The 23267-nt window shown below is 35.6% G+C and overlaps 1 protein-coding gene across 1 annotated transcript in view; it reads right to left on the bottom strand.

Moving 5' to 3' along the window:
• USH2A (Usher syndrome 2A (autosomal recessive, mild)) overlaps positions 1-23267 on the bottom strand; it is an 813932-nt gene that overhangs the window by 343734 nt on the left and 446931 nt on the right. Inside the window, exons 35-36 of the mRNA XM_011987398.1 lie at positions 6545-6696; positions 1200-1362 (exon numbers count right to left, since the gene is read on the bottom strand). Of these exons, the coding sequence (XP_011842788.1) occupies positions 1200-1362; positions 6545-6696 (315 nt within the window). The remainder of the gene's footprint in view (positions 1-1199; positions 1363-6544; positions 6697-23267) is intronic.

Raw genomic sequence — 23267 nt, 5'->3', positions numbered from 1 at the left:
GAAATTTTCTCTGCAAAAACAATGCAAGATTAAACACGAGGGGGAATATGGCTCTTGCATTATTCACCCAGCTGCCTTGGCGGAAATAGCTGGGCTGTCATGGGTCCGGCCTAAATGTTGCTTCTTTTTTCAAATCGATCATCACTCCTTCACCTCATAATCTTACAAGTGCTTTACAGCAGAATACATCAAAGCCCTGATTGCATAAAAAAGGGACACACCAATCTTTGAGGGGATCAGCTCAGACTCTGACACGTGCTTGACTCGCATTTGCTTGCCAGTGTAGTACACTAATAACTACCCTTTTCAAATTTAGAAAAGCCTGTTTTCTTCTTTCTTCACCTGTTTTTACATTTGGAGGATGTTATTAAGTATTACAAATACTCACAGAGAATTCAGAAACAAAGAAATGTTTTCAAGTCTAAGCAACAGACTAACATGCTAATAACATGTCTGACTGAATCCACGATATTGCATATCCGCTACTCATTTAAAAATAGAGGTTCAAACTTCCTCCTACAAAAACAGTAGGGCCACTCCTGGAAGATGATAAACAACAGCACTTAATACAAATCAAAAGTTTCTATTAAAATAGATACCTGCTCTTTTTATGGTAGAGTTTGCTTAAAATAAACGTCATATTATCATAGCACCTAACTTATTGAATCAGATAGTTTTTGAAAATACTTTCAAGGAACACCAGGTAGCCTAATCCACGTTCAGTAAATTTATTAGAACATACAGCACAATTACTAAGTTAGTTCAGAAATACTAAAACAGTCACAAAAATGGCTTGTTTAAGATAGACTGCAAAATTATAGTTCAACTCTTTGCATGCATGATGTTTTAGGTTTGAACCACTTTTTTAGTAAGGGAAGCAGATTATATACTAGTTCTTGAGCACGTGTCACCTAAAGGGTTTATTTAAACACAGATTGTTAGACCTCAGTCTCTAGAGTTTCTGATTCAGTAGGCTAGGACCGAGGCTCTACAATGTACATTTCTAAGAGTTCATCAGATGTGGCTGTTGCTGCTGCTCTGGGAACCACACTCTGAGAACCGTCGGGCAGCAGCTCATCCATATAGGTTATTTTCAGGAAAATAAAGAAACCAACATCTGTGGCTAAAAGGAAAGATTCTAAATAAAAGTGAGTTGTTTTCTAATGTTATTTGAAGTTTAGAAAATAAAAACAAATTACCTGGGTCAACATAGAATATCCCAGTGAAAAGGACGGAGTATGTTAAGCGTCCATTAGGGCGAAAAGGTGCTTCCCACCTCACGTGGGCTTTCCGGGATCCCTGTGTTTTGACAAACACATTTACTGTTCCTTCAGGAGGAGCTTCTAGAGTTCGATTTTCCACCTGTGAGTATAAAAAGATTTATTTTTGTTTGCAAATAAAATAAGTACATGGTTCGCTTTGAGCATATTTCTTCAAAGAATCTCTTTTTGCTGTGAAGTAAACTATTTTGACAGTAGCATCTTGTATGAATACCTCATTTTGTCAGCAGGATCAAAGCACACCTCATGTTTTCTTCCCCCTGCTGTTAAAGCTTAGAATTTGAGCTCCTGACCAAGGCAGCTGTTTGTGATTTCCAGAATATGTGGATCTGCTCACACTGTGATTGTGCCTATGGCTGTGCATATCCATAGACCAATTCTAGGACTGCTTTAAAATAATTTTTATGTGATTGCAAAAGAGAAGAAATGCATGCAGTCTGTTTTTATAAGTCCTTGGCTGAGGTGGTAGACTTCTGGCCTCTGTCAAAAAGCCACGCCAATCAAGTATCTTGACTCTCTCTCTCTCTCACACACACACACACAAACACACACACACACGTGCATGCGTACATGTGTGCACAGGCATGCATGCATACATGCAACATTTTTATGAGCTATGTTGCTATTAGTTATGTAAAAATGGCATCATGCTAACATTAAGAAATATATGCATCCTAGGGACTCTATCCCTAAGGCACAATCACAAAAAAATCTTGATTGTGTTAATGAAGCTATGCAGAAAACAGCAAAAGATGAATTATTCAAGAGAAGGACTCTGAAATAAAATGTAATCCCTAGCAGTACAGTGGTCAGGAAGATTTCAATAGCTAAATAAGTAAAACAAACGGTCAGAGGAAGACGTAGTTGGCAAGAAAGAAGAAAAGAGTTCAGAATTTTTTTACTATCTTTTAATCATTAGCTTAAATTCAGTTAACTAATCACTACAAACTCATAAACATCACTCAAAAATACTTGACCTTTCACAATTTACTAAATGTGTTGATAATTTCAACTTCATTCTTAAGGTACAGGCTCTTGCCTCCCAAGAAGGTCATCAAACATGAAATCCTTAGGTAGGCAAATATTATCAATTATAAAGCCTTTATTTGTTAGGGTGAACGCACTTTATCAATTATGAAAATAAATAAAAAAAGAAAGTGTTAATTTTTAGTAACTGTGAGGTCACAACATGTTTTATTTTCATCAGAGAAAAGCTATGGGGTTCTTTAGAACTATAATGCTTGCTCTTTTGTTTTTAGTTTAATAGTTATGTACAGAAATGATGAAGAAACTAGGCTAGAAAAATATCAATTCATCATTTTAATATTTTATGACAATGTAGTTGGTTGTATTATGCCTATCTATGTAGTTCATATTATTGTATATAGAATGATTTTAAAGTATTCCAAATAAAATGAGACTTGAAAAGTTGAAGAATTAAGGGCAATTTCAGATAATTATGTTATAATCCTCAAATAGTTGGTTAATTCAAAATAAATATGTTTCGTAACATTTTCTTAAGTATTTGGATAAACACGTCAGTTTTTACTATACATTGAATTTGGAAATTGCTGACCTGGTCTTTCTTTTTCGTTTTACTTTTTTGATTATCTACCTTGCCATAAAAGGAGTATGAAGGAAAAGGCACTTGGGAAAGGTAAAAATTGGCTTGGCTTTGGCCTGGAAACCTCTCTTGACATAAAAAAAATACTTGAGAGCAAATGTGCAATAAAAACATACAAACACTTCAATACACTGTAATTCTTTTGTTTTAAAATGGAGTGAGTCTTGCTCTGTCTCTGAGGCTGGAGTGCAGCTCACTGGAACCCCCACCTCCCGGGTTCAAGCTATTCTCCCGCCTTAGCCTCCCGAGTAGCTGGGACTACAGGCGCCCGCCACCACACCCAGCTAACTTTTGTATTTTTAGTAGAGATGGGGTTTCACTACATTGGCCAGGCTAGTCTCAAACTCCTTAACTTGTGATCCTCCCACTTCGGCCTCCCAAAGTGCTGGGATTAGAGGCGTGAGCCACCACACCTCACCATAAACTGTTATTCTTAATAAAACTCTTGCAATGTACCAGAAATTTGTGTAAATGATATTTTATTTAATTTTTTACACCAACTCTCTTAAAGTAGACATTATTTGTCTTTGTAATAGTTGAGAAATCTGGGGCTTTGTGGAATAAGTATATCTTCTAAGGAGGCATCGGGATTTAAGAGGTTTAAGCACATTTAAGGCAGACTTCCCCTATAGCATTTGCTTGACTATTATATATTGCCATTAAGATTTAGATATCTGAAATAACACACTTATTTGCTTCTTTGCAAAAAAACAAACAAACAAACAAAAAAACATGTAAACATGTGAAAGGGTCAATGTGTTTGTACTTCTGTATTTATCCAGGTCTATTTATCTGTGTAAGTATGACATCACTAAGGAACCAAGACAACTTTTTAGTCGTATCACACAGGAATGACCTATAGTTTCTCACTTCATCCTTAAAAGAGTCCCTGGAGAATCAATCTAATGAATGTTCCAATACAAGACACGGTCATAAAATTCTCAATCTTAGACTCCACTAGTGTTATATAACATTGGCTAAGTGAGGAATAAGAAAGTAAAGTGATTTTCTTATGGAAAACATTATTATTTTATTAAAGAATATTACAAAATGTGAAGGGTTTCCCTCTAATACAATTGAAAGGAAGGAAAGCATTTAAAAAGTTTCTGCTGCATTCTGTTAATTTTTACATTATTTCAAAATTTATAAAACTCCAATTTCATTGAATTTAACTTGACAATACACATTAGCATCTAAAAATTTGGTTCAGAGGCATTGTCAATTGTTTTCTATACTGGAATTTCCATGAGAGTCAAATACATTATTTAGATGAGTAAGAACTGAACACACCACAGGGGAATCATTGTGGGTTTTTTTGTTGCTGTTTGTTTTGCTTTGTTTTTGTTTTTTCCAGATAGGTACAGGGCAACTCCTTCTGCACCATAAATAATAGCTAACAAACTGGTCAGATTAGGAAAAAAAAAAATTGAGCTAATACTACATTCAAGTGGTAAGAATATGGAACTTCTGTGTTTCTTTTTATTTTTAAAAATACTACACCAAATTCATATTTTTTATTATATGAGTAATTTGCAATTTGGAAGATGAACCATATCACATTTGGGACTGTGAAGCATATTTCTCATAGAAAACATTGAATAGTATTTCCCTGCATGCATGGATAATCTAAATAACAAGAATTATCATTAAGAAATGTTAGATGAAGAAAAAAATGAACTCTTTTAAAATTTATTCTGATTTTTGCCAGCAAAATATTTAAAAGCAGAAATGATAAATTTTCTATTTCAATGGAATTTTTTTATTTAAAATGTCAGAGTATTGGGCTCTCTTTTGATGAATACCTTAAGAAACCGTTATACACCATTGCCACGTTTGACTGAATTTTGTTGAGTACCATGTTATAAATTAATGATAGAAAACTCTGCTTTTTAAGATTGATTCATAGATTTCTTAAGTCAATAAGCACACATTAAAAAGAATCATCAACAAAAATAAGCTGAATCTGTAATATCCTTCGTGATTTGTGCTAGCTATCCAGGGCTATTTAAATACTCAGATATGGAATCACTTAAGGGTTTACATATAATGTGATGGGGACAAAAATATTTTGCAAACCGGTTGAAGACCATGGGCTTTAACTTCTTGGTAGCATATAGTTGACTTGTTCTAAATAAAGACATTGTTGTTCAATCCCAGTGATTAGAGATGGATCACTGACTAGGGAAAAGCGTTTGCATACTGAGTACAGGATAAAGAAAGTACCAAGGGAGAAAATAACTCTGTGCTGTAAGTCAAGATTGAGTCTGGAATATACGAAGCCGTGGCAGACTAGGTTTTACAACCCAATTCTATTTCCCCCCTTCCTGTCAAAGGTTTGTGGCATTTGATTTCTTAAAGTTAATGTAGCTACCCTCTGTGCAGGATGCAGATCGATAATGCAGGTCCCCCTTATTTAAAGTTGCCAGAACATCAGGAGACACCGCTGAGCCAATTTTGTAACCAGAACTACGATGTGCAGCTTACATTTTGAAAAAGTGTAAATTTCAATCTCATGTGACGTGTTCTTTTGTTTCTTTTTCTTTTTTTTCTTTTCTTTTCTTTTTTTTTTTTGAATGGAGAAGAAAAGCTGGCCTATTGCCATTCCTGCATTTAAGGGTAAGTATCCATCAGAGGGGTCTGGGCTATAAAATGCTTAATGGCAATAAAAACTACAGCTCAGCTTCACCGGTGGATGGTGTTAGCTGCTTGGAAAGCAACCAATCTCTGAAACAAAATGAGAGGTGTGATCAAAAATAAGGAAGCAGAAATTAAAACATAGAGCTGTTTTCCGAGGTAATATTTATATAATATACTCTTCAGTGAAGACAGCATGCATTAAAATGATAGGGCATTAGCAAACATTGCCAAAAAATATCTAAGACTAATGAGCATTTTCCATCGAAAAAAGCAAAATCTAATTAATCAAGAAAAATGCACAAAAGTGTAATGTGATGTTTTGAAACTAAAGAATGTCCTGCTAGTTTATGATAATTATGTGCTATTAATTGGGTTTTAAAAATTATATTAGGAATAGAAAGTATAATCTTGTCAAGCTGTTAACTGCTAATGAAATATAGATACACATTTCAGATACAGATTTCTGAAATATGAATATCAAAAGCTGATATTAATTTAATTTTCAATACCGTTCTTACGAAGCTGTATCACATAAAACTGTTTTATCCTAATAGATGAGGTAAACTCAACCTATTAATTGATTAACTACCTGTTGGGGAGCAGTGTTGCCATATTGTGGCACTTACAGACTTTCAATTATTTTCATTTTTTAACCTTAAACTTACTTAGATGTTGAGCCCATGATTAGAAAGAAAAAAAATCCACCTTCAATATGTCACTAAATTAGGAAAAATTTCATGTTTGCCTACTACACTAGCCAACTTATCTTTCTTTCAATAAAATGTAGACTCTGCCCTTCACTAGACCTATGTTCAGTCTTGAAATTTATGTCGAATATAAAATCTTAGTAACTCTTAAATGAACTTTTATAAAAAGAAAAATCTCCCATCCTGCTTGAAAGGCTAGCTGTGGAGAGGGTGAGTCACCGCCACTTACTTCTTCCTTAATATTCAGTGTCATCTGACATTTAACACATTCCTAGAATGTAAATTTAGATACTCACCAGCGGGCCCAGAGCACAACCTTTGGCTGTGCATGCTTGGACTCTGAAAGAATGTAAACTCCAAGGAGCAAATCCATAAGCACGACAGCTGAGTTCTGAGGAATTGTGGATTAATACACCATCTAGATATAATCCATAACTCATGATAACACCTGGGAAGATAATAATTGCCTTTCAGTATGACTACTAGACAATAGCAAAGAAGATCTTAAGAAAGCAAGCACTCTTGATGTGATTTCTGGTTTCATGGAATCATTAAATCACAGACTCTGGTATTTCTCCTTGTCTAGACTCTGTCTCTTACCAAAGGATAAAATAGATGTCACCCTTGAATATCAAATTGTAAAGCTAATTAATACAGAGACAGAAATAAAACCTACCAGTTTCAGCATGAGAATCTTTCTGTTGCATCCTGTTAGCAGTTGCCATGTGTGTTCCAGATCAAAAATTAATAAGTAAAGCATACTTATAATTTTTATTGCTTTCTAAAAAATATATTCTTAATAGATATGCCCCAGAAGTAAATCGACCTTATTTGTTAATGACTCATGATGTATCAGGCACTGTTCTAAGCACCTGGTACGCATTGGCTTCTTTTTAACCCTCTCTTCATAGCATCCCTATAACAGGCAAAAAGAAAAGGTATCATTTTGGAGGAGAAACTGACTTCCTACTGCATGTTGTCTGTCAGTCAGGACATTCAAAAGGGCATCTCTTTATATGACCTGGTCCAATCATATAAGCATTGAAAATCTGCAGCAACCCAATCAAGATAGAACATGAAGGACATAGACTCCCTTAGTAATGAAGATCCAGTGACCTCACTAGGTAAAAAATTCCAAACAAGTCAGGTGCGATGACTCATACCTGTAATCCCAGCACTTTGGGAGGCCAAAGCAGAAGGACCACTTGAGCCCCAAAGTTCAAGACCAGACTGGGCAATGTAGTGAGACTCTACCTCTACAAAAAATAAAAATAAAAGAACTCCAGACAGATGAACTACGAGCTGAGGGCAAGGAGAAGAAGTTGTAAATATCAGCTATGACCTCACAACTAATTATAGAAACAAGAATTATAAATGCTGTCATGTTTTATTTCTGATTATTACACAGAAATTTGTATATCATAACCAATTTTCCTTCCTCCTTTCCCCATTGATTTATGTAAATAGGGTTAGTGGTATTAATTTATAGTTTAGTTTTTTTAAGTTGAAGAATATCCAGCTGGGTTGTGTCTGAACTAAAAGGGGAATTAACAGCACCCAGATAAGAATATGATGAAGGAGGTGAGAGCACCATCATTTGTACAAAGCATTGTAGTATCATGTTCGATGGAAGCACAGAGTGATTGTTATTGGTAATGAAAGGTGGTGGAAAGTACAAGGGTGTATGTGAATGCCGAGTAGCTAAGAAGGTGATTCGTCTGATGTCCACTCCAGCCACACATCCATGCTTCCATAGCCTATTCTGTACGGCTGAATTTACAAACTACAAACTACATTTCCAACTCTTGCTTGTTGGCCTTCTATTAGGTTTTGCCAGTGGGAGGCACTGCGAGGAGGACAGAAGCAGGAAGAAAGAAAACGACCAGCTTCTAGCTCCAAGAGCTGAGGCCTTTGCTGACAGCTGCTGTGTCAGCAGGGGACAAAGCACCTGCAGCCTCAAGCATTCTAGACAGAAGAAGCATCTCTTCTGCACTTTCTGCCTCTTCAGTAGTGGAATGTTTTTGGCATTTCAGCTCTGGTTGGGGCAGTGTCCTATAATGGTTCAAATGTCAAATCGTTAAGTGTAGCAATAAGCAGCAGCTCTCGTCAATCATCCTTTTTTTCCTTCCAGTACCTGCCACCTTTCCCTTTTGTTCTTCCAGCCCTTCTTTACAACACTTTGAGAGCAACCTACTTGTATAAAATATCCTCTGTTTTAAATATCTGAAATGTTTTCTCTTATACTAATCAGACCTGGGTCAATACGTTCTCTTAGGATTAAAGCATTTTTTATTTAAATGAGTTAATACTTTTAAAAAGCTACTGCTGTGACTCATTTTCCTTTAAGAAGATAACCTTGTACAGTTTATCATTCTGATAAGTCCATTTCCCTTATTTCCAAATTTTTTGGAAAGAGTCTTTATTTTACTATCAGGTACCACTTATAGCTCCTCACACAGAAAAAGATTGGCTGCCAGTGTCCGTTTTCCTTTATTTCTGGTGTGACCATCTATGGGAACTTTATGAATACCTATAGAAAGTATTTGATTTAATTCTATTCAATACTTGACACACAAAGACACAAATGAATTAAAGCTGAGAAGTGAAAGACACATAGTGAAAAAACCACCTACCTATAATACATAGAAAATTTAAAGGGAAAAAAACATATAATCAGGTAATAACAATGACAAAAAAATTCTTATGTGCCAGACTCTCTGTGAAGCAGTCAGTTAACCCCCCAAAAAATCTTATGTACAAATAGTGTGTCGCAGAAGTTCTTAAAGAAACCATAAGACCCTAGAAATACTATCTATTTGACCTGCTTTTCAACTGAGATAGAAAGTACCTAAATCAATAGTTCCCTTTTCTTACATAATTGGGGAACAGAGAATGTCTTTTATGTTAGGATTATGTGCATAATATCTCATTTATCTGACATATTGGGAAATGAGATATTTTATAGAAGTTAATTTTCATTATAACTAAGTCTCATCTCCTTAAGCATGAACTCTAAAAATCTTAACCATTTTTGAAGGAAATCTTTCTAGTAAGTACTACACACTTACCTGTCTTCTCACAGAGAATATAATGAATATAACTGAATCATTTTGTGAAGACTCAAAGTTTGATTATGGACATCAAATACTACATTCTCTAACCCTATAATGCCTCAGTGATTGATGAGATATACAGGGTTCTTACCCAGCTTCTACCCTAAACATCACTCAGTGACTGCACCTTACCAATTCTTGTGTCATTGTTTGAGTTCTTCTACATCCTCTCTCAGTGACAGTCTCTCCAAAGTTACTTCTTCTTCTTTTTTTTTTTTTTTTGTCTATCGAACTCTAGCAAGTCAACCCTTAGCAATCTATGTTGAGAAGCTAAATAACCTTGACATCTGGCACTATGGATATACAAAGAGCAGACCGTTATTGAAAGAAGGGCTTAGACTAAAATGAATACATGACAAATAAGCTGAGAATGAAATTAAGTGAGATTTGTGACAGTTAATTCAACTGCTCAAAAACTTTTTAGTATCCATGATGTATATAACTGAGAGGTGGATGAGAATGAAGTCTAACTTTAACATGGGTGAGATCACAGACAAACACACACACACACACACACACACACACACACACACAGAGTTACCTGTCATCCTGTAAGTAAACAGTATTTGACAGCATATGGAGGAAGGGCTGAAGGATCAATTGTAGAATCACATTGTAGGACTAATATTATACTGATACACACACACACACACACACACACATCATATTAAGCTGATTTCAATATAAACAGAATCAATATAATATAAAACATTGTATGATTCCGTTTTAAAACACATTTTTAGTAAGCCAATCAGTCTAAAACACCTATTGACATGACAATTTTAATTTCATTGACCTCAGATTCTTAAAACAGAGTAACAAAAACTAACAAATACAACGTAGTGGACACTTTAAACTGAAGCCTAAGAAGATGCTTTTTACTTTAACTAGAATACAGGATATGTACCAATAGCTTTTTTTTTTTTCAACTATTATTTTAGATTCAGGAGGTTTGTGTGCAGGTTTCTTACATGGGTATACTGTGTGATGCTGAGGTTTGGGATACGAATGATCCCACCACCCAGAGAGTGAGCATAGTACCCAACAGTTAGTTTTTCAACCCTTACTCCCCATTCCCTGCCATTAACCCTCAGGGTCTACTGTTGCCATCTTTATGTCCATGAGTACCCAATGTTTAGCTCTCCCTTATAAATGAGAATATGCAATATTTGTTTGTTTTGCTCTTGTATTAATTTGCTTAGTATAAAAGCCTCCAGCTTCATAGATGTTGCTGCAAAGGACATGATTTCAGGATATTCTTTTTGTGGTTATGTAGTATTTCGTAGGGTATATGTCCCATATTTTTTTATTCAACCCACTGTTGATGGGCACCTAGGTTGATTCCATGTCTTTGCTATTGCAAATAGTACTGTGATGAACACACAAGTGCATGTTTCTTTTGGCAGAATACTTTGTCTTCCTTTGGGTGTATACCCAGTAATGGGGTTGCTGGGTCAAATGGTGGTTCTGTTTTAAGTTATTTGAAAAACCTTCAACTGCTTTCCACAGTGGCTGAACTAATTTACCTTCCCACCAACAGCATACAAGCATTCAACCCTTTTCTCTGCAGCCTTGCCAGCATCTGTTGTTTTTTGACTTTTTAATAGTAGCCATTCTGACTGCTGTTAGATGGTACTCATTGTGGTTTTGATATGCAACTCTCTGATGATTAGTGATGTTGAACATGTTTGTTAGCTGTTTGTCTGCCTTCTTTTGAGAAGTGTCTGTTCATGTCTTTTACCCACTTTTTAATGGGTTGTTTTTTACTTGCTGATTTAAGTTTCTTATAGATTTTGGCTATTTGACCTTTGTCAAATGGGTGGTTTGTGAATATTTTCTCCCACTCTGTAAGTTGTCTGCTTACTCTGTTGATAGTTTGTTTTGCTGTGCTGAAGCTCTTTAGTTTAATTAGGTTCCACTTGTCAATTTGTTTTTGCTGCAATTGCTTTCGAGGACTTGGTCATAAGTTCTTTCCCAAGGACGACATACAGAAAGGTGTTTCCTAGGTTTTCCTCTAGGATTCTTATAATATGAGCTCTTACATTTAAATCTTTAATCCATCTTGAGTTAATTTTTGCATATGGTGAAAAGTAGGGGTCTGGTTTCATTCCTCTGCATAAGGCTAGCAAGCTACCCCAGCACCATTTTAAAAATAGGGAGTCCTTTCTCCATTGATTATTTTTGTTGACTTTGTAAAAGATCAGATGGCTGTAGGTGCACAGCTGTATTTCTAGATTCTCTTTTCTGTTCCACTGGTCTATGTGTTCCGTTTTTGTACCAGTATCATGTTGTTTTGGTTACTATAGCCTTATAGTATAGTTTGAAGTTGAGTAATGTGATGCCTCCAGCTTTGTTCTTTTTGCTTAGAATTGCTTTGGCTATTCAGGCTCTTTTTTGGTTCCATATGAATTTTAGAATAGCTTTTTTCTAATTCTGTGAAAAATGATATTGGTAGTTTGATAAAAATAGCATTGAATCTGTAAATTGTTTTGGGCACTATGGCCATTTCAGTGATATTGATCCTTCTACTCCATGAGCATGGAACATTTTTCCATTTGTGCCATACACGATTTATTTTACCAGTGTTTTGTAGTTTGTCTTGTAGACATCTTTCACCTCCTTGGATGGATGTATTCCTAGGTATTTACTGTTTTGTGGCTATTGTAAATTAGATTGCCTTCTTGATTTGGCTCTCAGTTTGAACATTATTGGTGTATAGAAATGCTACTCATTTTTGCACATTTATTTTGTATTCTAAAACTTTACTGATGTTGTTTGTCAGTTCTAGGAACTTTCTGGTGGAATCTTTTGGGTTTCTAGGCATAAAATCACATCAGCGAAGAAAGATAGTTTGACTTCTTCTTTTCCTACTAGTATTTATTTTATTTCTTTCTTGTGCCTGATTGCTCTGGCAAGGACTTCCAGAACTATGTGGAGTAAGAGTGGTGAGAGTGGGCATTCTTATCTTGTTCATATTCTCAAATGGAATACTTCCAGCTTCTACCTTCTCTGTATGATGTTGGCTGTGGGTTTGTCATAGATAGCTCTTATTATTTTGAGGTATGTTCCTTTGATGCCTACTTTTTTGAGGGCTTTTATCATGAAGGTATATTGGATTTTATTGAAAGTTTTTTTCTGTATCTATTGAGATGATCATGTGCTTTTGCTTTCAGTTCTATTTATGTGATGAATCACATTTTTAAATATATTTCCAACTCAAGGAGATTTATGAATCACATTTATTGATTTGTATATGTTTAGCCAAACTTGGCATCCGAGGAATGAAGCCTACTTTATTGTGTTGACTTAACTTTTTTGTTGTGCTATTGAATTTGGTTTGCTAGTACTTTGTTGGGGATTTTTGTGTCTATGTTTATCAGGGATATTGGCCTATAGTTTCCTTTTTCAGTTGTGTCTTTGACAAGTTTTGCTATCAGGGAGATGCTGGTCTCATAGAATGAGTTAAGAAAGAGTCCTTCCTTCTTGATATTTTGGAATAGTTTTAGGAGAATCATTACCAACTCTTCCTTGTACATCTGTGGAAATTTGGGTGTGAATCTACCTGGTCCAGGTTTCTTTTCTTTTTTGGTAGGGAGGGGGGGTTTCTACCAAAAACAACAGCAGCAACAACAACAACAACAACAACAACAAAACCATCCTCAGACAGTATTATAAACACATCTATCCACACAAACTAGAAAATCTAGAGAAAATTCTTAGAAACAAGCAACTTCCAAAGAGTGAATCAGGAAGACACTAAAACGCTTTACAGACCAATGTCAAGTTTGAAAATTGAATCAGTAATAATAATAAAAAAAATCTGTGTTAGCTTCAAATTTAGTTTGTTCTTGTTTTGCTAGTACCTTTAGGTGAGATGTTAGTTTGTTAATTTTAGATCTTTCTAACTTGTTGAGGTAACTATTTAGCACTATAAACTTTCCACTGAATACTGTCTTTGCTACATCCCAGAGATTTTGGTATGTTGTACCCCTGTTTTCATTTATTTTAAAGAAAATTTTGACTTTTGAATAGCTCTGGGGAATGTAAAATTTTGAGTCCTTGAAATGCCATGTAAGTATTTTCAAAATTATAGAATACTTGAAATAAATTTTTAAATTAATTAATTTTAATTTTTTTGGAGATGGAGTCTAGCTCTGTAGCCCATGCTGGAGTACAGTGGTGTGATCTCGGCTCACTGCAGCCTTCGCCTCCCAGGAGGTGAATCAAGCAATTCTCCTGCCTCAGCCTCCTAGATAGCTGTGATTACAGGTGTCTGCCACCATGCCCAGCTAATTTTTGTATTTTTAGTAGAGACAGGATTTCACTGTGTTGGTCAGGCTAGTCTTGAACTCCTGACCTTTTGATCCACCCTCTTCTGCCTCCCAAAGTGTTGGGATTACAGGCATGAGCCACCATGCTGGACCAAAATAATTTAAAGTAATTTAAAATATGTTCTGGGCCCGGCATGGTGGCTCATGCCTATAATCCCAGCATTTTGAGAGGCAAAGGCAAGTGAATGGCTTGAGTCTAGGAGTTTGAGACCAGCCTGGGCAATGTGGCAAAACCTTGTCTCTGCAAAAAAACCAAAAACTTAGTTGGGCATGATGAAATGTGCCTGTGGTCCTGGCTACTTGAGAGGCTGAGGTGGCAGAATCACTTGGGCGAGGTTGCAGAGGTCGAGGTTGCAGTGAGCTGTGATCACACCACTACATTGCAGCCTAAGGGACAAAGTGAGACTCTTTCTTAAAAAAGAAAATTAAAATGCTCTGATCACTGACTTTGAGTCAGACAATAGGGTACACACTTTTATGGATTATTTTCTTCAACATTGACAACTCCAAAAAATAAGAATTGTTGTCATTGTCATACAGAGCAGGGAATGGATTCTTAGAGGGGCAAACCCATTTTTTCAGGGCTATAAAAAATAAATTCAGTTGTGGAAACTGGCAATCTCACTCCACTCTTGTCACTACTCTTGTTACATGTTTCTGGCTAATTTCCTCTTCTAAAATTTTTAGGAATTTCACTTGAATTAAGAACCAATGAATATGTTCTGCCTCTAAAAGCAATCAAGATTAGCCTAATAAAAAGATTAATATAAGTATATTGAAAATCAATCAAGCGTAAAGTACTATACTTGGTGTTTTGGGAAGTAAGAACAGAAAGAATAAGAATAATATCTACCTTTATGGAAGTAAGAAAAGAGTTAAATATAGGTATAATTAAATAACAATTCAAGAGTTAAACAAGGATCATAAGCACCACAATGACTTTATGCCAAACAAATGACATGGGTTAAATAGTAGACAGTATGTACACGACCCTCTAGCAGGGAATAATCACTCTGGCTAAAGAAGTGCTATAGGCTTTTTAGAGCAGTCAAGTCTTCCATATATGGAAGCGGGGTATTCAATAAGTCATGTGATGAAGCTAATGTGACTCCCCTGAAAGGTAGTATGTGAAAAACCTGTGTTTCAAGACGATGCTTCTGGTGAGGAAAATGACATTTGCCATTGCCGAGAAGTAAGAAAGTGCAAGGTTTAGTAAATGTTACCCAAATAGATTAATAATTTGTTGTTATTCCTGTAGCTGGATGTATTATTCCATTCTCATGCTGATAATAAAGACATACCTGAGACTGGGTAATTCATAAAGGAAAGAGATTTAATGGGCTCTCCAGTTCCGCATGGCTAGGGAGGCCTCATAATCATGGCAGAAGGTGAAGGAGGAGCAAAGGCATGTCTTACACAGTAGTAGGTAAGAAAGCTTGTGCAGGGAACTCCCCTTTATAAAACCATCAGATCTCATGAGATTTATTCACTATCATGAGAACAACATAGGAAAAACATGCCCCCATAGTTCAATTATCTCCCACGGGGTCCCTCCCATGACACGTGTGGATTTTTACAATTCAAGGTGAGATTTGGGTGGGGATACAGAGCCAAACCATATCACTGGATAAAGCCTAATAGAAAACAAAACTTCAAAGGGAGTTTGGGGCCTTGAATGACACTACAAGGAGTTGGAATTTTATGATACACAGGAGACCATCAGTGTTTTTATGAACTGACTAGCAACAAGATAAAGTCATATACAGAAAAATTAATCTAGAATCACATATAAAATAGACTGGAGTAGGGAAGACCATGGAGGTAGTAACAGTGAGATGGTCAAAAACATCAAACAGGAAAAATAATTATTAAAGTCATCTTCTCCTGAATGTATAGGAAGTAGTCGTGAATGAGGCAGGGATGTGGGAATGATGCATTTCAGCAGTAGTCTGTGGCAAGACAAACATCTTCAGCAGTTATATATACTTTCTTTTTAATTAAAAAAAAAAAAAAAACTTTGACACTTAGGGATGGAATGTGTTAGATTGCGATATGGTATGATAACGTCACTATTCAGAAAAGAGTGTTCCTTTATCAAACATGAACAATGAAGTTAACAATCTCATAAAAGCCTACTTCCAAAAAACTAACTTACCCTTCTGTTCCTGGTTAAAAAGGGAATTGTTCTTCAGTCTGAGGATAAGAAGAAACTATGTCTTGTGATGGAATTGTTCTGTATCTTGATTGTATCGGTGTCAAAATCTTAGTTGTGATATTGTATTATAGTTTCAGAAGATGTTGTCATTGAGAGAAACTGAATTAAAGATACATGTAATCTCTTTCTTATAATTGCTTGTGAATCTATAATTATCTCAAAATAAAATATTTAAATTAAAAAATACTCTTGTGCAGGGGAGCATGCCAGGTAAGAAGACACAAACACTTTAAAGTCCAAAGAAGTTCATGCTAAAGCAATAACAACTGGATTGAGTGTTTTAATCAAGTATCATTTAATCTTCAGGAAAAACTCTTGATAGTGGAATGGTTTTTATTTCAGATGAGAAAAAATAGATGACAAAAAAAGGTTTTAGAGAGGTTTGGTAACTTGGCCAGTGTTAATACAGCTAGGAAGTGGTAGAGCTATGTGTCGGCACTGAAGCATTCAGACTCCACAGTGCATACAACCTTACAGCTTCCATATACCCATTTTTTCTACATTTTAAAAATCATGTAATAAGATATAACATATAAAAGTATATATAATATCAATTCCATTTTAATGACAAATTTAAAAGCCAAAGGCCATGTAACCATTACTCACGTTGAAAACATAGAATGTTGCCAGGACCCCAGAAATCTCCTGTCTATAATTGGAGCCCTTTCCCTTCCTCACAGATAACTATGAGGACTTTTGAAGAACCACATCCTTGCTTTTCTACTGAGAAATGCATCCCTTAACAACATACGCAAGTTTTTCATGGTTTTCTAACTTACATTAATAGAGTTATGTTGTATGTATAATTTTTGCATCCTGCTTTGTGTAACATAATATTCATGAGTTCTATACATGTTTTTGAGAGTAGCCATACTTCACTCATTTTTAGTTCTGTGTAGTATTCCTGTAGGGCAAATGTTATTTATTTATTCTACTCTTGATAGATATTTAGAATGTTTCTATATGTTAGCTATGACATCAGTGTAATTATACATATTTTTGTACATGTGTCCTGAAGCACATGTATACAAGTTTTCTAGGACAAATGTCCTGGAGAGAAATTGTTGAAATATGTTCAGTTTTACTAGACAGTGCTCATCTCTTTTTGAAAGTGTGTCAATTCTAGTGTACATGTGAGTCCATGTGAGTTCTCATTGTTCTATATCCTCAAAAAGACCTTATTGTCAGACTTTGACATTTTTGGCAGTATTAGATGTAAAAAATGATATCTTGTTTTGGTATTATCTTTTACTTTTGGATTATTACAGAGGTTGGCCTATTTTCTTATGTTTATCAGACATTTTATTTTTCTTCTTTTGTGAAATGACTTTTCAGATGCTAACTCCAGTTTATTATAGATGTGTAGGAATATTTTATATATTCTGGATACAGTTTTCTGATGGTTACATGTGTTCTAAATATCATCTCTCTTACTACTCATCTTTGTGGGTATTTATAGTATATTTTGATAAAAGTAAATGTTAATTTTAGTAACTCCTTTATTATTATGAAACTACCTTTTTATATCTAATAATACTGCTCACTGTAAAGCATTCTTTGTCTGATATTAAAATAGGTCCATCAGTTTTCTTTTCCTTTTCATTCTTTGACATTAAACCCTGTTATGTGATTTTGTTTTAGAACAGGAGGCTTAACAGCTATTTCAGGGTCCTCTCCTCTAACTTTGGGGACTCCTCAGGATATAACTATTGGCTAAACACTCCTTGTAACACTCACTCAAGGACTATACCAAATCCACATTAATGGGAATCCATTTGAGGACTATCTACTAGTCCAAGCACCAAACCTTATTGCCAACATCTTTTATAATTAATGGTTAGCTGGCATTAATGAGATGTGGTTGTATCGAGGAATGGATGTTAATCATTTACCAGATAGCCTCCATAAATGTTGTGGTTTCATTCAATGGCATTTTATTAAGCCTTGAGGAAAAATGAAGGAGCACTACACCTATTGACATAAAAGGATGTTTATTCCATGTGAATTAGAGAAAAAAAGCAAGTTGCAGAACAGGATAAATTATACGACCAATTATTTTGAGTCAATTTTGTGCATATACTTTTAAGTAAGTAATTATTCATTCAATCAGCAAGTTAGTTATTGAGTGACTCCCCTGTTCTGGGCACTATTTCAAAACAAAGTCAAAAGCTTCCAAGCCAATTGCCTTCTTTTTCAGGGCTCTTCCTCCATCCACTTCAGTACTTCTATCATGATCACATACCTTTAAAACTTGGTTAGATAGCAAAAACTCACTAAGCTTTTATTTCCTGACCAACAAAATGGGATAATATTCCTTGCCCTGGTGGTCTGACAGTTGATCTGAGAATCGAACAAGTGAGCATATGTGAATGTGCTTTAGTAGTAATAAGCACTGTGCACATAGAACGGCCACACATAGAGCTGTCCCTTGCTTGTAGTATGAGTTAAAGTCTTACTTGTTATGGGAAGCTCACCTTAGACTATCTCCTCCAGTTCTGACCTATGTCATGTGCTGCACTTCTCTTGTAAAAACTAAACTAATATCTCTCAAAAATAAGCTTAGGCAGGTCTGTATTCCTCCCTGGTACACTATCTGTCATTAGCCAATAGTTTCTTATATCTGTGTGCTATCTTTTCACTTAAAATTCATTACTTTCCAATTAAGTCCAGAAAGTGCAAAGAAACAAGTATTTACTACATACTGTAAAATAATTTTTGTAAGTCTGCTGGATTTAGGTTTGGTTTCTGATCATCATCTGGCTCATCAGTAATTATGGGGTGGCTACTGTGAGCCAGGCATTGTGTTGCATGCTGGTAATACAGAAGTTATCAGAACAGTCATGGTTACTTCCTTCACAAAACTTTCAATCTAAACGAAAGAACAGACTAGACTTTAGATGTATTATGTGGATGTAAAGTTTGCTTTTTAAAAACTAGATGGATAGAAGGAAAATATGGGATAAGGAAGGGAGAGGTGGATGCTAACCTAGTCTGGGTAAGTTACATAATGGGGCTTATCTGAGAAACTAACCTTGATTTTTATTTATTTATTTATTTGTTTGTTTATTTATTTATTTATTTATTTTTTGAGATGGAGTTTTGCTCTTGTTGCCTAGACTGGAGTACAATGGTGCAATCTCGGCTCACTGGAACCTCCGCCTCCCATGTTCAAGTGATTCTTCTGCCTTAGCCTCCTGAGTAGCTGAGATTACAGGCACCTGTCACCATGCCCAGATAATTTTGTATTTTTAGTAGAGACGGGGTTTTGCCATGTTGACCAGGCTGGTCTTGAACTCCTGACCTCAGGTGTTACACCCACCTCAGCTTCCCAAAGTGCTGGAATTACAGGCTTGAGTCACCGCTCCCAGCTGAAACTGACCTTTAAGCTAAACTTCGCACTCAGAGCTACTTCATCAAGAGGAAGATGTCATAAGTCATTATTTCACTAATGATAACAAACAAATATTTTATAACAATAAGAGAAAAGTTTTCAAAGATATATTAATAAGTTGATTATTATTTGTAAAAATTAAATATGATGGGTTTATTAGGTCAGCAAGCTGCCACTAGAACCTGGCTCTCCTTATTGGCCTTTAAAATGTCTATTGTATTGAAACAAAGTTTAAGAAAATGGAAATTTTATTCACTTATTTATTCTTGCCACTCTTAGCATGAAGAAAGTCATTTTAAATGTATCTTCACACACTACCTCCCATCAAAACACACACACACAAAACACCTCTCTGTGTTAAATGTGGATTAAGTAAAATTTAGGAATCAGTCAGGGTTTCAGCTGGAAACCAATGACACTCAAATGGTAATGGAAGAGATTTTAGTGGAACTCCTATTTACAAAGATGCGGACAGGGTTAAGGGAAAGCAAACAGTGATAATAAAGCATCCCCAGCTAGTACCAGCTAGGATTGCTAGACCATTCTAACTAGTTGGCTCGGAGTCAGTAAACATCTTTACGTTTGTAGGGGAAAGGGTGAGAACAAATTCAGGAACCTGAAGAAACCTGATGCTATAGGAAAGGGCCTTTGAATAGGAACTGTAGCCTTTACTAGAGGAATGCAGTCCTGGAATCCAGAGCCATGCAGAAAGACAGCCAAAGGGAATAAGTTCTGAGACTCCACACTCCTCTCACCCTCTCATCTTTTGCTGTTGCTGCCCATGGACAAACCAACAGGAAGCCAGAGAGAGAGACGAAGCCCACTGCCACTGTGAGGAAAGAGTCAGCCTTGCAGGGCATGGGACAGAGTGGAAAAGGAGAGTGAATTTAGAAAAGTAAAAGAGAAATATTCAGCATAAAAAATATCATTTGTTCTATTATATTGTACCACATTGTATTTTTTCAGGCTTTTTCTTGCTTATTCTCTGGTACTAATAATCAGTAAGACAGCTGAAGCAAAATAAAACTGTAACATGCCATGTGGCAAAGGGGGTCAGGTTCTGGCTTAATTCCGTTTAATTTAATCTAGTTCTAGACATTCAGTTCTTCAATGGATGAGCCACAAAATGGATACTTAATTCCCATTGGCTGTACAACAGAAGGAATTTCAAGTTTATCACCTTTCTGTTTCCATAATGATAGGATTTTTAAGGTGTTTAATTTTCACAAGGAAGCTGGATGATAATTGTCCATAAAGCATATCCACTGGGATATATATCTTTGTGCCTCTTCATCATGTTATGTCAAATTGTATTTCCAAAGGTGCTCAATAGGTTGTCATATATAACCAAGGAAATTCAATGCAAGTATAATACAAAGTAAATTTAATACAAGGTAACTCTATTTACACTGTAGAATTCTGTTTACTGTAAGAATTAAACAACAATGCTTTAGTGTGTCATAAAAATAACATGCATAGTGAATATAGATGCTCCAAACATATTTGTTTGTCTTTTCCAGTGCAGCATGGCAATAGAAGTATCAACTGAGGGCTCCCCCCAAGGTCCAGAAGTTGATTGAATGTGGCAGATATCTCCCTGTGTGAATACTTGATCCTTCAATTAAAAAAGGAAAAGAGAGAAGAGCTTTCACATTGTGGGATAATGCCTTATTACTGTTATGCTCTCCTAAAAATGGAATCAACGGAATCTAAAAAAGACTGTGCTTGGGAAATTCTACCTGACAAACTGACTGGAGGTGTTTCATAAAAGTTACACAAGGTTTGCTCAAAACTGTCAAGCAGTTTTCCTAAGTGATTCGCTGAGTTCCATAATCCATTTCACCTATTAAAACTGAACATTTCTAGGAAAGAAAATAGAATCACGTTTTGACCATTTAAAAATAAAGTTATTTCAAAATAAAAAGAAAATCAAACGAAATACCAAACAGTTATCTCTCTAAAACCAGAGAAAAACCAGAACACGGATCTTATGAATTTTAAATATTGGCACTAAGAACAGGACACTGAACAGGTAAAAGTAACAAAATTTTGTTTTCATATGGCTAGATTAAATTCTACATTATAAGCCTTTCTACAAAAAGTAGAAGCAGGTAGTATAGTGAAGAAAACCATGAAGTTTTGTCATTCACACCTTGCTTTGATTTGTACAACCTTTCTGCTTAATCAGCTGTCTTGATTTTGAGTAATTAAATTGTTTAATACTTACAAATCTAAGTTTCCACATTTGTGAAATAACAATACCTATTTCATGGGCTAGTTATGGGAATTAAAGTACCTGGCAAATTCTTATAAATTACAGCTACTATTATTATTACTAATGTTATTAGTGTTAGCAGGAAATCAAGTATTTCTTTCTATGCATGTATAGAATATTTAATTTGCATTTATACATACATCTTCATGTGCATACATTGTAAAAATTTATTTCTATAGCATCATCTCTTAATGTGAAGGACAACATATATAGAGCGTATATGAAAGATCTATAGTTAATTGATTTCTCTACCATCCATTACTGACAGAATGTAAAAGCTCAAAACACTGAGCCAAATTTTTTTTTAATAATGCTCTATTGTCTTCAAGGTGCTACGTGTAAGTCTACAAAAATAATCAGCCTCCTAAGATGTTTCTATTATTTTTGACATGATTGCCACCGTTTTGATATATGTTCACATATAAATTCTCACAAAGTTGGACCAATATGAAAGACTAAATTAGGAAAATATTTCCATAAGCTTCTCAGGTCCACTTCACTTCTCAAGAAGATCCTAGACCATGTCTAATGGGTGCCCAGCTCTCATGCTTCTCCCTCTCTCTCTTTTTTGTTTTAGACATTGTCTCACCCTGTCACCCAGGCTTAAGTGCAGTGGCACAATTGTGATTCACTGCAACCCCTGACTCCCACGTTCAAGTGATTCTCATGCCCCAGCCTCCCAAGTAGCTGGGACTACAGGCAGACACTACCATGGCTAATTTTTTCTTTGTTTTTTGTTTTTTTTGTTTTGGTAGAGACAGGGTTTCATCATGTTTCCCAGACTGGTCTCGAACTCCTGGGCTCAAGTGATCTGCCCACCTCGACCTCCCAAATTGCTGGGATTACAGGCGTGAGCCGCCACGTGCAGCCAAATGCTTCTCTCTTAATTATGCCCATGTTGTTATTAACAAATCCTGATCACAATAAAAATACATCCTTTCATACTGAGACACGCAAAGCACAAACAAGACAAGTCTATGTGCTGTCTTTCATTAGAATATCTACAGATTACCAGGCTGATGAAATCTTAAGCAAAAGTACTGGGTCTCTAAGTGTGTGCTTTAAGCCTTCAGCAGGCCCAAGAGGAAGATTCATTTCTGCTGCCTTTGAAATTATCCCACCTGTATAACAGAATCATAAAGTGTGCTCACAGTGTGCATTTGTGTATGTTGTATGATTGCATATGAATATGCTTCTCACATCAACACTATTACAGTTTTGTTATTGTCCCTATCATCAGTAAATATGAATTCATTCGACAGCTTTATAACACCCCTCTACTCTGTGGCACTCTGTCAAGGGCCAGGACTAGGGCAGTGAAAAAGGCACATATGATTCCTGCCTTCATGCGGCTTAGTCTAATAAAGGAACTATTTTAGGTCGATTTACTTAGGTAAAAATAGAGATTAGTTACAAGGAATTATGGCTATTAATAAAAGACAAACATTTTATATTCCATATTTTTAGTTAGTATTTTTAAAAACACATATTCTAATTAGTTTAAAATGTCACTTTAAAAGTTATGCTAGATAATGACGAATAAGTTTGGCATAGTCAGATAGCTATGCTGTTTTAGCAAGGTAGACTTGAAGTGTGAAGAAAAAACATATTTCAGGATTCTAAGGCCTAAGCTTCTAAAAGGGAATATGGCTCATGAGAATTTGGAAGCTCTCAAAAGCATAACTTTAATTATG

This window comes from Mandrillus leucophaeus, unplaced genomic scaffold, assembly GCF_000951045.1.
Source record: "Mandrillus leucophaeus isolate KB7577 unplaced genomic scaffold, Mleu.le_1.0 Scaffold309, whole genome shotgun sequence".
Taxonomy (NCBI): Eukaryota; Metazoa; Chordata; class Mammalia; order Primates; family Cercopithecidae; genus Mandrillus; species Mandrillus leucophaeus.
This window is presented reverse-complemented; position numbering and strand designations above follow the sequence as displayed.